This window comes from Barbatula barbatula, assembly GCF_947034865.1.
Source record: "Barbatula barbatula genome assembly, chromosome: 11".
Classification (NCBI taxonomy): domain Eukaryota; kingdom Metazoa; phylum Chordata; class Actinopteri; order Cypriniformes; family Nemacheilidae; genus Barbatula; species Barbatula barbatula.
The window spans coordinates 6,526,496-6,541,929 of NC_136774.1; the positions used below are offsets into that span (position 1 = coordinate 6,526,496).

At 39.3% G+C, this 15,434-nt stretch overlaps 2 protein-coding genes across 4 annotated transcripts; one reads left to right on the forward strand and one right to left on the reverse strand.

Moving 5' to 3' along the window:
- Positions 1-2,555: 2,555 nt before the first annotated feature.
- On the forward strand, positions 2,556-5,960 carry LOC306900112 (inactive all-trans-retinol 13,14-reductase-like). Of its 2 annotated transcripts, none has more exons than XM_079466826.1 (11): positions 2,556-2,925; positions 3,000-3,182; positions 3,574-3,815; positions 3,895-4,090; positions 4,168-4,362; positions 4,439-4,558; positions 4,630-4,768; positions 4,843-4,952; positions 5,251-5,414; positions 5,495-5,651; positions 5,723-5,960. In XM_079466826.1, exons 1-11 carry the CDS (start codon positions 2,766-2,768, stop codon positions 5,866-5,868), a joined length of 1,812 nt encoding a protein of 603 aa, XP_079322952.1. In that variant the 5' UTR covers positions 2,556-2,765; the 3' UTR covers positions 5,869-5,960. The 2 variants fall into 2 exon arrangements, with proteins under 2 accessions (XP_079322952.1, XP_079322953.1); XM_079466827.1 differs by having other exon boundaries at positions 2,690-2,910; positions 5,723-5,959.
- Positions 5,961-6,558: 598 nt separating this feature from the next.
- Positions 6,559-15,424, reverse strand: LOC306900127 (protocadherin-8-like). Of its 2 annotated transcripts, none has more exons than XM_079466845.1 (5): positions 15,324-15,395; positions 7,617-10,424; positions 7,454-7,533; positions 7,210-7,337; positions 6,559-7,070 (listed from the first exon to the last, which is right to left on the reverse strand). In XM_079466845.1, exons 2-5 carry the CDS (start codon positions 9,981-9,983, stop codon positions 6,751-6,753), a joined length of 2,895 nt encoding a protein of 964 aa, XP_079322971.1. In that variant the 5' UTR covers positions 9,984-10,424; positions 15,324-15,395; the 3' UTR covers positions 6,559-6,750. The 2 variants fall into 2 exon arrangements, with proteins under 2 accessions (XP_079322971.1, XP_079322972.1); XM_079466846.1 differs by having other exon boundaries at positions 6,563-7,070; positions 7,210-7,334; positions 15,324-15,424.
- Positions 15,425-15,434: the final 10 nt, after the last annotated feature.

The following is a 15,434-nucleotide window of genomic DNA, read 5'->3' on the forward strand; positions in this document are numbered from 1 at the left end:
TGCATTGATACGCTGATTTCAATTAGATAAACATCTTGTAAGGTCACTTAAAATCAAAACAAACATTTACAGTCGCAATGAGATTTTACAAACATATGGCCACCCGTAATGTCATCGCTTGGCCATCAAACTGAACATCTTGGCTCTGTCACATTTTGAGAATTTACACAAGAACAAATAAAAACAACGATGTTTAATAACGTTTCTAAAACCCCCGACATGCAAAGATTTGTATTGATTGGTTGGTTAAAAAGACATCCAAAGATTTAAAAGACATTTAAATGACTACACTGCTTTTAATATCGGACAATGTAACTTAACAATTTATTCCAAGTGTGCGAAGTGCTACATTTATATGTTGACCACCTCACAGTCTTAATATGATTTATGACATGCAAATGGTAAAAATGCAAATGTGTTATTTTAAATGTATGATGGCTTATTGCTCCCTGAACTCTTTGTAAGTCACTTTGGATAAAAGCGTCTGCTAAATGGCGAAATGTAAACAGGCAGTAAGGATTGATGGAAACTCATGTGTCAGATCATAACTCAATGCAATGAAATTACATTAAGGCCACATGGCATCTACGGCGTTCTATAGGAAAGCAGCTCAAATTCAATCTTTTTTTAAATAAAATATTCGTTTTTGTGTTGTGGTGTGCAACAATCAAGGTTATAATGACTGGCAGGACCAAGGCTGTGACCACAAATTCCTGATGTCCTAAAATATGCCGGATGGGGGTGGTGTTACCGTTTTCCCAAGTTCAAAAGTTCACCTTATACGAGCTCCTTAGGGCCAGTGACCCGTGTACAAATAAAAACGTTCCTGTTGTTGACCATTTTCCTCATAAAACCCTTGAAATTTTCTCCCACGAATATCGCGGGGAAATGGATAGCCTACTAAAGCCCACTATACTGTAAGGAAGTGGCTCCACTTCAGAGGATTTCCTTCAGTATAATTAATGGTTTAATCTAAATGAAAATTAGTCAAGTTACTAAACCGAATGACACAACAACCCCTATAAACAAGTTTCACGTCCTGTTTTACGTGATTTGCGTGATTCAATGATATGACACATGAATGAGAGACATCTCACCGTTGCCAGCCGTCCCAAATTGTTTCTTGGAAAAGTCTATTCCGTGCATCTTTCCACCTTGTCTCTTGTTTTCCTTCATTCGGCTTGAAGTCTTTCCTTTATCCCGTTCATGCCACATACACATAAACAGGTTCGGTGTTTACAGGCGCAAACTTCAATCATTTCTGCTGTTGAGATCACACGTTCAATCTGGCAACAGCGTGCAGCGCATCGTCAGTGTGTGTGGGCGTGGCCATCAGCGCTCCCGACATCCCGCAGCCAATCACAGCCTCCTAAAACTGACGTAACACTCCATGTGTGCTTGGTTTTGGATTGGACTTCTTCTGAAGTGAATCAAGCATAGTCACGTTTATATCATTCATTTTATTCTTTTAATGGCAAAATTTTATGTTCACAAATGTACATTTTCCTGTCAAAAACCCTGTTATACTTCATTCAGGAAAGAAACCGAGCTTTATATTGATTCACTCAATTAAAACATTGAATCATGTAACATCTCATGTAAATTAACAATAGCCCTCTAATATGCAAATCTTTGTTATATATATATATATATATAAAATTTCATTATATACACGAATGTTTGTAAAGAATATTTTTTTGTCGATAATAAAAATAGAAAAATAGGCTAAACGTCTTCTGAAGTGATTAGTACTTTATCATATTCCTAATAAAGCTGGAGAAGTTTATCTTAAACTCAACATAAATTATGTTCCACTAATATATATTTCTTTTGGCTGTATTTATTCAGCACTGATCATTGTAATTGTACTAAAGAACAATCTGATTTCAGCATTTGGCCAATATTTTCCCTCTTCATGATTTGAAATCTGGCAATAAATCCGCCTTTACAACATTTTATTTCATTTTAATCTTTGATGGAATAATTATTGTCATTAAAAGGTATGTTATACGGCAAAATATTATTTTCCAAATAAAAATTTCGGAGGTCTTAGCATTAGTATTCAAAAATTAGTGGGCTAATGTCGCCTTTTATAAAGTAGCCTTTAAAGTAGGATTTTTGTTTAAATAATGATCAATGCCTCGTTTTCTCAGTATTCATTTTAGATGCTTTTATCATTGTTGTCGTCTAGGATCGCTTTGTGTTTCTTGTAATTTCTAAACTGATCTGTGGAGTAAAAACAATAATCAAGTCGTTTTATACTTTAATTCAAAAACCCTCACGTGTTATTATAATAAACACTTCAAATGGGTTGATCCTTTTTGTAGCTTACATTTGACATTTATTCGTTAAGAGACCGCGTTGCCCTCTCGTCCGAAATGTTTATTGCTGATCGTGTAGTTACATTTACATGTAGTCATTTAGCAGACGCTTTTATCCAAAGTGACTTACAAAGTGTTCAGGGAGCACTAAGCGATATTAAGTTGCATTTGATTAAGTTTCCCTACACTTTCTACCATATCCCATTGATTGTTCAATGTGTCATTTTTATTAATGTCGTAATTTCGTATATTAAAACCCAATGATCGCTCTAGGTGAACCCAATGAAGATGCTTGAATGACATTAAATGTGTACAGGAAGTAACCAATCAAGCTGTGAATAAAACCACCTGGAGGACGTTCTGAAGTTAAACGTGTCCCTGCTTTGGTGCTAGTTGCGGCTGCTTTGAGGGTTACGCGCTTGTGTTGTCGTGAGGGTTTCCGCAATGAGGTGGCTTCTACTCTTCCTTGAATGGTTCGTGGATTGGGCCCGTGGGACCTACTGGTATCTAGTGGGTAAAAGAAGTTCCCTATGCACGCATGTTCAAAGCTCTCCTGGGTTTCAAGAAATCAGCCGAACAGCAAAGGATGGTGTGTTGAAACAAGGTAAAAAAGAATCGTACTGTTTTGTGTTTGGAAAAGGTCGTGATGTTGTGTGACCGTGTGCGTTTGTGTTACAGAATTTAGCCTGGATGACGTACCAGCGAACCTTGACGTCATTGTCGTTGGTAGTGGACTAGGTGGATTGACCGCTGCGGCTCTTTTGGCCAAGCTGGGAAAACGGGTTTTGGTTTTGGAACAGACGGATAAGGCTGGAGGGCTTTGCCAGTCTTTTAATGAAAAGGGATTTGATTTTGATATGGGTACGTGTGCTTTGCCTTTAAAGTCCCCGTGAACTGAATGCGATCGTTTTGACTTCAGGAAAATAGTGGGAGTGGCTTGTTACACCGCGATTTGATTGGATGTATATGAACAGCTATTGAACTTTAAAAGGGTACTGGTTACAGTTGAAGGGGCGGAGTTAACGGATGCTCCACCCAAGCCGTACCAATTGAGATGGATGGTCACCAGAGGGCGGAAGTGCACTTTCAGATTTTAACTGGCTGTTCTGAAGGCACAATTTAAAAAACCGAATGACCCACAGAGCTATTCACAGTAAACACTGCAAAGTTTCATAACAAGGATCTGCAATTTCACAGGGACTTTAAATCCAGTTGCTTCTCTTAAAGCGTAACAGTCACTTGTTTCTCCCAGGTTTTCACAACCTTGGACAGGTTCATGAGAACAGCCTTCTAAAAGTCACACTGGACCAAATCACAGATGGCCGGCTGAAGTTTGTTGAACTTGAACCTCATGTGGACACGGTTGTCATTGGAAGAGGGCAAGAGTCCAAGAAGTACACTGTTTATTCCGGCAAAAGAAATATGGAGTCTCATCTAAAAAAGCAGTTTCCTAATGATGCAAAGGCAGTTGAGAATCTCTTCCAAATTATGAAGGTTAGTAGTTTGCTGGTATTGCTTCTGTATGCCGGTAATTGTGGATAAAAAGTCATTGCGTCTGTTGCTTTCCACAAAGATTTGCACGAAGAAGATCCATATGTTGTGCATGCTGAAGCTAATCCCGCTATGGTTTTCGCGGTTAATTCTGTGTACTGGAATCGTTGACTGGATCTCTCCCATCTTCAAGTACTCTCGATCGAGCACTGCAGATGTGTTCAGTTCCCTAACCAATAACAAAGATCTCCAAACTGTATTCTGCCACTTTTTCTCCGGTGAGTGAACATGCCCACACCTTCATGTCTTTCTATTGCTCTAATGATGATGTTCTCTTTACTACTTGTCTATCTAGGTACTTCACCTAAGAACACCAGCTGTATGCTCAATGCGGTTCTCTTTCATCACTTCAAGCGTGGTGCGTTTTATCCTCGAGGAGGTGTTAGTGAAATCCCTTACCACATCATTGGGCTCATTCAGAGGCATGGTGGTAAAGTGATGGTTCGCGCACCCGTCTCGCAAATACTTGTAAAGAATGGCGCTGCTTGTGGTGAGTAATGCGTGTAGTGCAGTTTTAGTAAGTGACCTTTACTGGTAAAAATGTGTTTCTTGATTCTGTGTGTTAGGTGTGACCGTTAACAGCGGCGGTTTGGAGGTTGCTGTTCATGCTCCGGTCATAATCTCAAACGCTGGTATTTTTAATACGTTCCAAAAGCTGCTTGCTCCAGAAGTCCAGGCCCAGCCAGGTTACTTCCTTTATCTGTATGATGGTTTGTTTACGGTGTTCAGAGGGATAATTGTCCTTTGTCCTTTACAGCAATAATGGAGCGTCTCCAGATCCTAAAGCTGGGCAAAGCCTTTTTTCAGGTGTTTGTAGGCTTCAATGGTACACAGGAAGAGCTTGGGATTACCTCCACCAACCATCGGTTCTTCAAGAACAATGACATTGATGCCATGTAAGAGTTTGCTTGTTGCTTCGGCCGTCTTACACAGTGGCATATGTTGTACAAATATACATATCCTCTTTTAGGGCTGATGAGTACTTGGCCTCATCCCAAGAGAGTGCGCCTGAGGGGATCCAAATGATGTACGTCTCCTTCCCTTCTGCTAAAGACCCCAATTATAAGGAGCGTTTTCCAGGTAAGGAGCTGCGGGGGTTTACCGTAATGTTTTTTGACTTCGTGAAAGCTTATTTTTGTAGGACTTAGTCCCACGTTGTTCAAATGGTTAAGATATAGCCCTAAAAAATTAAGGGCAAAAAAAACTGCATGCATGAAATATGTATACACACATGGGTCTTTAATGTTGTGGTCTAAAAAAAATTGGAAGTCTTTAATAAAATTAGAAAGCGCTGCATTAAAATGCTTTCCTTCGTCCACACTACTTTCACGTACAAATATAAAAACATCTAAATGGTTTGCGGGGGGTTTGTTTTAAGGAAAGACATGCATGGTCATTGACTCCATTGTGAAATATGAGTGGTTCACGCAGTGGAAGGACCTTCCTGCATCCGACCTCAAGGCATATGAAGACTACAATATGAGATTTGCCAACAATCTCTTCGACTGGGCCTGTGAACACTTCCCCAAGCTGAAGGACAAGGTATTGATGTCAACTTTAATCGGTCTGTTGATCGTCTTGCTTTAAATGACATTGCAAATGTGTGCAATAATTCTCTTCAGGTGGCAGTGATGCATGCTGTCAGTCCTATAAACATGCATGGACTTGGAGCCCCGCGTGGAGCCATGCTGTCAGCGGAGCATGATTTGGAGCGAGATGAACCTATGAACATTGCTAAGAACAGGAGCTCTACACCTGTCAAAAATCTCTACCTGACAGGTAGGCGTGCTTTGGCAATGTGCAACTTCAAATGCAATCTGCTTTGTTAATGTTGTCGCTTTCTCTCACAGGACAAGATGTGTTCTCTTGCGGTTACGCTGGCGCTGTTCATGGAGGAATTATCTGCGCTTCTACTGTTCTTGATCATGCTCTTTACATCGACCTTATGCTACACAAAAGAAAGCTGAAAGAGAAGGCTTCCAAAAAGCTGGATTGAATATTTGTTGCCCTCTATTGAGCGAAATTGTGTGGTTTCTGTTGCAAGCAAATAAAACAATTAAAAAAAGATCTGTCTTTCTGCTTTACTTTACCCCACTCAATTGTCACAAATTAATATAAAATGTTATATGTATTGCCAATGTTTTTGTCCAAAATGTGGTATAACTAGTTATTCTTGTGACAGCTCAGTGGTTTGCTGTAACTAGCCAAAGGAACAGTTTACCAAAAAATACTAATTGTCATTTTAAACCTGCGACTTCCTTCGACATAAGGATGATGAAGTGTTGGTAACCGAAACTGTTGGTCACATTGACTTTTATTGCCAGCCAATGTGTAATAACAGTTCGTAGTAGTCAAACAGGCAATAAATGACTAGCATGTCTAAATGATGAAACTCTATTTTGGAATTATCCTATTGTTTACTGAAATGCATATTTTATGGTGAAATGAAATCTCACGTGATTGTTAACTTTTAATTAACAGTCCTTAAGGCTAGGCTATTTTCATATGTAATGAACTAGGACTTTGAGTGTCCTGTTAAATGGCAAATCTGTATTGACCGCACTGATGCTGGCGGAGGAATAGTTTTGCTGAAAATGTTACTTTGTGTACAAAAATGTTTAAAACCACCTAAGCCTTGGTCCTTACACTAAGACAACCTAAGATGTTCAAATATGCGAGTATTGCAACCTGTGATAAAAAGTATTTTTATTTACAAACGTGAAATCCACAAACATAAATATATTAACCATTTTAACAGTTCCTTTTGGTACATCGGCACAAGACCACTGGTGGATGTGAAAAAAATCCTTCAAAAATAACTGGGTAACGCTTCTCTTAGGCTTTATGTACAGTTGCTCCTTTGGGAATGTGATAGTCTTTAAAAAGTGGTCACAGGTGATTTGACCTCTGAAGTAATTTGTGGTGCTCTTCCCATATATGAAAAGGGGTTGTGATGGTAAAGGGTCCCAATTCTGTGACACGCAGGGTCTTGAAATTGTTCGGATGCTCTGGGTAGGGCTGCGGGGATGTAGTCATAGTTTCTCCAGGTTGATACATGTTGATTGGCTGAATGGTAGTTGCACATTGATGTCCGGTACGCTATTTTGTAGCTGCTGTTGGCAACATTGGAGCTGTGTGTTGTTGAAATCTCCTTTGCTGCCTGGCACATTCCACCCATTGCTGCTGAATAAACTGAATCTGAAATTAAGCATTTGGAAAATGAATCTATGGCAGCGTTGTAGATACACATAGATGAACTTAAGATAAAATGCATAAACCAATTTATTCATGTTTTACTGTCTAGAATTTAGCCAGCGTTCTCATAATAAACACTTACTCATAGCTCTCCGATGTTCGCTGCTAGAAATTCTCTGGTCCGCATCACCGCTGGAGACACTTTCTTGTGTGTCACTATCACCTTTCCCACTGTCCTTCATGCTTGTTTGATCGATGGGAGTAATCCTGCTTTGAAAAGAATGTTAAAATCAGACTGTCGTAGTCATGACCAGATGTCGTTGCATTTAAACAGGCTTTTGTGAGTTTATTTCAACAAACAATATAAATATTTGCATACAACAAACCTTATGTGATGGCTTTGTCTGTCATCTTGCCACATGGCAACAGAATCTAAATTGGTCCTCTTTAGGAGGGGCCGGAACAGCTGTATGGGCAAAAATTGTTAGAAATAAGATCACACATGAACGATATCACCAAGAGTAAGTATAACATCAACAAGAAACCTACCTTGCTGTCTGAATCTTGACTTTGCTCCTCATAAGATGAATCATCTCTTGTAGAAGTCAACTGCTCGCTGACCGTAGCACCAGATTCATGGCAACTGCCGGAATCAGATGAGTCTGTGCTGTTTGCTGAGACCGGAGATCTCACAAAGGCGCTCTGTAATCCATCATTCTTCCTAAAGTAAGTCTCTCTGTGGCCGCGTCTGCGTGAGAATGCGACCGCGATAATAGCAACTAACAAAAAGGCGCAACCGGCCCCGAGAAGAATGATAATAATGAAGGAAGCTTCGAGGTTTGTCTTCTGTTCCTCGCTTTTTTCAACATCCGTCATTTCAAAAGACACGACCAAATGTTCATCGAACAGCTCTTCGTCTGTGACCACAAAGCGTAAAGTGGCGGTGCACGAAAAAGGTGTCCTCCCTCCATCGGTGACCATCACCTTAATCTCCAAAGAGTCCCCTTGTTTGTGGCTTAGACTGTGTTTCAATGCAATCACACCTGTAGTTTTGTTTATGAAAAACATCCTTTCGTTGTCTTCTAGCAGGCTGAAAGAAAGCTTGCTGTTCACACCGTCGTCCAGGTCGTGGGCTTTGACCGTGACCGCGACGTAACCGGCAGGAGCATTGTGGGACAGAGGCACATCCGCAGAGTCATTGATCAAAACAGGGTGAGTAATAAAAGGAGCATTGTCATTTTCATCCACTACTTTGACTTTTACTATCGCGGTGCTGGACCGCGGAGTCGAGCCTCCATCACTAGCCTCAATACCCACTTGGATTTGCTTCAGATATTCGTAATCCAAAGACTGTAGTGTGTACAAAGATCCAGAAATGGGGTGTACTGAAACGTAAGAGCTTAGGGGAGCACCGTCGACATCGTTATCAATAAGTTTGTATGTTACTTGTCCATTTGCACCGTCATCTAAATCACGTGCGACTAAAGTTGCAATATAAGAACCTGGTTCTTTATTTTCCATGAAGGAAATTTCATAAACTGGTTTACTGAACAGCGGTGCGTTGTCGTTTTCGTCGCTTACCCTGATGGTGTATTGCCTCGATGTGATAAAAGGGGGATCCCCTAAATCTTCGGCAACTACAGTCATATTGTACTCAGGAATCTTTTCTCTGTCCAAAGCAGATGTCGTGACGATCATAAATGTGTCGCCGTAAGCCTGCTTGAGTTTAAAATGCTCGTGTCCGCTCAGACTCACGCGCATGTCTCCGTTGGCTCCGGAGTCTCTGTCCGTGGTGCTGATGAGAGCCACGAAACTTTCCACCGCTGCGGCTTCCGTGATGTGCGCCACGCCCTCGCTCGCGGATGCCATCGGTTTAATGTGGATTTCGGGAGCATTGTCATTGACATCCACAATTTCAACGGTGACTTTAGAGGTGGACGGAACGGAGTTGACACCTAAATCGTATGCTTGCACATTCAGCTCGTAGGATTTTCTGGTTTCGTAGTCTAGCGGTGATTTAAGAGTCACCGCACCCGTGAACGAGTCAATAGCAAAGGTGTCCTTGATTTCATCGGCGACTCCTTCCATAAAACCATAACGCACTTCACCGTTCGCGCCATGGTCGGGATCTGACGCGTAGAGTTTGAGGAGAAGATAGCCGACCGGTGCGTCCTCGTGAAGCTCAACTTTAGGGGACTTGAGGTCGAACTGAGGGCTGTTGTCGTTCGAATCTAAAACGTTTACACGGACCATCACCGAGCCAAGCTTCGGAGGACGTCCGCCGTCACTCGCCATCACTTTAAGAGTGTACGTGTCTTCAGCATCACTGTCGAGATCTTCAACCAAGACGAGTTTAGGGTATGCGATGCCGTCCTCTCTCTCTGTCTCGATAATAAAATGGGTGTTTTGAAATAAATGGTACTCTTGGACACAGTTGTTTCCCACATCCAGGTCTTTTGCCGCTTCCAACGGGAACTTTGTGCCCACGGGTACGTTTTCGGCAATCTCGAGCTGTATCTCGTTACGGGGGAAGCGAGGGGAGTGGTCGTTGATGTCTCCCACCTGAACCTCAACGTGAATAAGATTAAACTTTTCTTTCGACACGACCACAACGTCAAAGTTGATGAGGCACAGCGGAGACCGATGGCAGAGACTTTCTCGATCCACGCGAGCTCCCACCGTCAAACACCCGTCCTCTTCACCCATGTGGAACAAAGACGACTTCTCCTCCTGCATGAAACGGAAGACGGTGATCTGCTGTTCGGATGCGTTCATTTTCAGGTCCAGCGATAAGTTGCCAATAAATGTTCCAAGTGGGGCTTCCTCGTCTGTGTAATATTTCATGGTTGTGCCACTCGCTGCGCAGAGCGCAACGACGACTAAACTAAAACTGGCGAACAACTTCCTTGCCTCCATGTCTGTATTCTGAGGTTGTTCTAGTAATACGCCATCCGGTGTAAGTTTCCTCTCAGCAAAGTCTTCGTCAAGTAACTTCCTACGTGCTTGTCACTACTGAATTTAAGTCTCTGGTTTATGCAAATGAGAGCTCACATCCACCGGTGGTCTTGCGCCGATGTGCCAAAAGGTGCTCGCCCACTTTTGTCACCCCACGGGTGTGAACTTTGCTTTGTACAAACGGGTTCCTTATGGAGAATTTGCCCTTCTTTTTATACCTATTAACCCGTGTGTGGTGAGGTCTGTCTTTTTCAACGTTACATTTACATTTTGTCATTTAGCAGAGGCTTTTATCCAAAGCGACTGACAGAGAGTTCGGGGAGCAATAAGCGATATGTCATACAAAGTGCAATAGTGCAATAGGTGCTTATACAAAGTTACCAGTTTCAACCAGACTACTACCTGTTGAGAGAAGAGAGAGAGAGAGAGAGAGAGAGAGAGAGAGAGAGAGAGAGAGAGAGGGGGTTAAATGTAAAAAAATGAACCATATTTATTCAAGATAAACGTGTTTTTTAAAACAATCGTATCTTTTCCAAAATAAAATACAAATATTTACATTTTTACAAGTAATTTCTATAGCAGACAATAAGTATAAAAGTCTAAACAAGTATTAAAGTACGTATAAAAATAAGTATAAAAGTCTAAACAAGTAAGAAGTGGATACAATAATGCAAATATACAAATGGGGAAAGAAAAGTATATACAGCCACTGATACATTCCGATTGTTCACTTATTCAGCATTTTTAGAGAAATTGTGGCCATTCCATCCAGGGTCTGTTGAATTTGGACAAAATGAAACCATCATCCAACAGCATTGTGAAAGACTGACAGCATGACAAGACACATATATATATTATATATATACGGATCAAATATATGAACAAATACATATTTTTTCTACTTTTCATTAATACATGTACAAATATTACTGCTGTAATTATGATCTTTTTACTTTGGAGTTTTATTGGCCATGTTTGGACACATACTCACCTTGACGGATATTTCTAGATATAGACCCGGAAATTCTGTGTGTGTGGGTCACCAATAAAGGTATGATATCCGTTTCTGTTTAATCTAGACCAAAGGGACTTGGACAATACTGATATGGGTAAATTGTGTAATTTTGCCTTTGAAAGGGGTTGGGACCAGACAGTGTCTTTGCTAGATTTAGGGTCTAAACAAAAGGAAAGGTGACAAATGCAGGTTTGTGAGTGTAGAGGGAGCTTTTGACACCATGTGGACCACAGAGCAGACTGTCAAGTATCAGTCTACCATCTGTCAGCGCTACCATCACACCCATTTGTGTTCAGCAACTTACATTATAACTCAGTACCCAAGGCATGTCAGCACTATATGAAGCCTACAATCTTTCGTAAACTGTTTGTGATTTGATCTGCGCAGCTTATGTGGTGTTCAAAGTATAATGTATTGTTACATCACAGCCCATTTAAATTCACCTTGGAGTTTTCTTAAAAGAAAAGGGATAAACAGCAAGGGTTTTATCTTTGCACGCTTGAATAATCAACACACTGACACTCTATCTGATATTTAAATACAGTACATCATAAAAACAAGTATTCATGTTTGAATTTTCTGCTTTTAGTTGTCTGCTAAATGAATACATATGAATCTATCAGTTATAGTACAAGAGAGCCATGAAAAACATTAAGAGACCATTCCAAAATGTCATCGAGTCAGCATTTCTAGATGTATTGTGACCATTCTAGTCCAGTGTCTGTTGAATTTCAATCAAATCAAACCTCAGGAGTGACAAAAAGTCCAACAGCAATGAATGACACATGAAAGTGTGATAGAAAGGTTATCACACACGAAAAATTATGATGTAAAATAAATAATGTTGTAACTTTTCTGTTATTACTGTTGCATTGCTTAAAGGCATTATCTTGTTTTCTTATCAATATTTGAGGTCTGACAAAATACAGAGCATCTTTTCCATTATTTCGATCTGTTTCGACAGTTTTCATTTAACTAGTGAACTATAGTTCACAGACTAAAGCAAAAATATGCTAAATGACTAAATGTAACTAATAATTATTTCCTTAACACAAACCTATGAATTGTAAATTCAGAAAGCTGAAAATGGTCTTTGAAATGGTCTCTTACTTTTTTCCGCAGCTGTTTATAAGCATGCTGCTATGTTCATCAAAAGATTTTGAAATAAAAACATGTATATAATATAATAAATATAATCTCAACAACATGGGAAAACCGTGGTCTAGTTGTCACACTTTTAAACAATTTCCAGTCATCATTTTTGGTGAAAAATCTGAAATAATAATGGACAAAATTTAACTCATAATTTTAACCAAAATTCTCTAAATATTTATAATATCAAAATGCATTTGCATCAACATGTTATACATTTTTGTAATGGCATTATGCTGGCAGGATGAGCGTTGTGTTTAGCTGTAAGTTTCACTTATCAGTGGTTTTAATTGAAAGGCAAAGGCAGAGTATCTTTTTCATCAGTTAGATATTTAAAATCGGTAGGGAACAAATGCTTTTAATAGCATTTCAACTGTATGACTCATCCCTATTAAATGTATGCATCCTGTTTGATGTTTACTTCAGATACATATATGCTTGTCAGTCTTACGCATTTCTGTAATTATTCCCAGTTATCGTTCTCCAGTAAGTCTTTACTATATAGATTTCTTCTTTTGCAGTTTCAGAGAGCAATGTATAGACACATCATTTTGACCGCTTAAACTGATCAAAAACGTTGAATCAGCAGGACAGTGACAAATGGAAAGGTGTGAGAGCAGATGGGAGGGTGACACGTCAGGACACTCAGTTACTTAACACCTCTGGTAACAAGCGTGTCAGTGGGACAGAAGCTGTGAAATAGTTTACCCCTTGAACACTAGTATTTCAGTTTGAGAATATAACAAGGGATTCCCAGACAGGGTTTAGGTGAAGCCAGGAGTTCCTTTGTTAAATTTAAGTTTAACATTTAAGCTTCTATACATTTTCCTTAGACACATTACTGGTGTGCGTCTTGATACAAAACAATGGCACTGTTTTGATGCGATTTGTGTTTAGTCTGGGGGTATAAGCTGTGTCTCCATGACCTCCTGCCTAATGCTAAAGGTCATTATCAAAATTTGGGCTTATAAAAATGAGACTGAGGACATCAATGTATAAACAAAGGCCGAACAGTTTGAAAGTTCCTGTACTACTCAATATGGCAAGACCATTGTTTTTCAATTTTTTAACCTATATGTTTAGTTTAGTTTGTACTTTATTATCCAGCCTTGGCTGAAAATTGATATTTGGTCTCGCTATACAATCAACAATACAATACACAGCATCCACCTCAATATAATAAAACATTCACATCCTAACCCTTATTTAAAAGACCTCCTGGTACAAATGTTTGTTTTTACATTGCTTTGGTTGCTTTCTGTGTTCTATAAAGATGATGAGACGGAAGAAATTGAAAAGCATGATTCAGAGGTGTGTTATATCTCTAGTTATTGCCAAAGCTTTCCTCTTAACAGCCATCCCGTATAACGGATCAACTGACTTTTGTTAAGAACCTATAATTTTACCTTCTGTCCTGATAATTCTATTTCATTTAGCTTTATTCACAGATGTTATTTTACCAAACCATACAGTTATATTATACCCTAAAACACTCTCAATTAAGCTACTTTAAACTAGCTGCAACACCACAAGACTTACAGAAAATGCTCTTAGTTTCCTTCGCAGAAATAACCTCTGATTTGTTTTCCCACAAATAGGATCCACATGATCAGAACATTTTAATTTGCAGTCGATTAATGTTCCCAACAAAGGTCTTCACAATTTCTACAGGTTGATCACAAAATGTTATTTCTGTTAAGGATGATTAAAATGCATTCTTTTCTCTTACCAACATTTATCAATAAGGAGATCACTTCACACCATTTTTCCAAAATTGAACCTGCTCTACATACTCTACACACAGTCTTTCCATAAAAGAGCAACAAGTGCCATGTCATCAGCACATTCTTATAATTTACAACTCGCACTCTGAATTTGTATGCCATTTGCATAGACAGAAAAAAGCAGGGGTGACAGGACACATCCTTGAGGTGCTCCAGTATTTTAAAACACTGTATTTGATTGAACCCCTCGAGCACAAACTCGTTTTGATCTATTGTCAAGAATTTTTTTATCCAATGACCATTTACACCTAAAACCACGGACATAATGTATGGCCTGATAGAATGCATGCTGCATATTACTTTAATTTAATTTCATCAGCACATTCAATTATGTGCTCCCTGTTTAAAATAGTGGTTCATTGGTCACATGTTTGATTCAACACATACTGTATATATCTGGGGCCCAAAGGGTGCATTATCTGCTAATGAATTATTGTACAATTTGCCGCAGATTCATTTTTTTACTGCCGCAGACGCATTTTTTTACTGCATATCTGAAATTCACAAAATCTCAGGAAATTTCAGACGTTCCAAGAATGTGAATTTATAAAATGTTGGTATTTGTGTTTTGAACTTGCGTCACCATATGTTGTACTGTGGGATGAAAGTGCACATTCACTGATCAACCACAACATTGAAGCCAGCTTTCTGCTGTTGTAGAGAGCCTACAGTATGACCTGTCGTCTAGCCATCAGTATCTATTGTAGCTCTTTTTAAGTCAACATTTTGAGCCCATAATCGACATGGAAGCCTCAAACTGCCAAGCATGTTGTGTTTAGAAATACAATTTCAGAAACGTAACATATGTTTTACAGTTAAGTAAAACAAGGTTTTACTTGCAGCTACAATATTTGTGTATCACTGCTGACAGTTTAATAATCCATCAGTTCGGATAACAGAGATGATATACTATCAAGTATTTAATCCATGTGAGAGAAGTTTTCCTAATGGATGATAGTTGACAATGGTTCCTCGGACACATAAATCAAAGTATATCACAACAAAAACTTATTGATTTATTTATGTCACCTTCCAGGGGTTTTAATGCTTGTCACACTGCAGTACAAAACATGCCCGTTAGGTGTCAGTATTCCATCTGATACTAGTACATAAACAGCTCATAAATGTGATAAAGACATAACATTAAAATGAAATGTAGTCTACATCTTATTTCTTTTACAGTATATCTCAAGAAAAGCAGTTGCTATTGTCTAGTCACATTTAAGGTTATTTGATGCACTTAAAGGCACAAATAGCGATTTCTACAGTGACCAAACTAAAGAGAATTCACGAGCAACAAAGGGCTTTAAGTGCAACACAAAACTGTAGTGTGGTAAATCATTACATCACCTGTTTTGTTCCAGGCTAGTCACTGTAGACGTGGTCAGCAGCATTAAATGACAGTAACACAGCAGATACTGTAAGTTATGAGCCGAGGGCAATTCTTAAGAAACACTTGGA

Excerpts from the sequence above, each read along its gene's own strand:
- LOC306900112 (XM_079466826.1), top strand. The coding sequence starts at position 2,766 with ATGAGGTGGCTTCTACTCTTCCTTGAATGGTTCGTGGATTGGGCCCGT. Across the intron at positions 3,183-3,573 it reads GGGATTTGATTTTGATATGG|GTTTTCACAACCTTGGACAG; the intron begins GTACGTGTGCTT and ends TGTTTCTCCCAG. Across the intron at positions 3,816-3,894 it reads ATCTCTTCCAAATTATGAAG|ATTTGCACGAAGAAGATCCA; the intron begins GTTAGTAGTTTG and ends CTTTCCACAAAG.
- LOC306900127 (XM_079466845.1), bottom strand. The coding sequence starts at position 9,983 with ATGGAGGCAAGGAAGTTGTTCGCCAGTTTTAGTTTAGTCGTCGTTGCG. Across the intron at positions 7,534-7,616 it reads GTCAAGATTCAGACAGCAAG|CTGTTCCGGCCCCTCCTAAA; the intron begins GTAGGTTTCTTG and ends TTGCCCATACAG. Across the intron at positions 7,338-7,453 it reads AGACAAAGCCATCACATAAG|CAGGATTACTCCCATCGATC; the intron begins GTTTGTTGTATG and ends TTCTTTTCAAAG.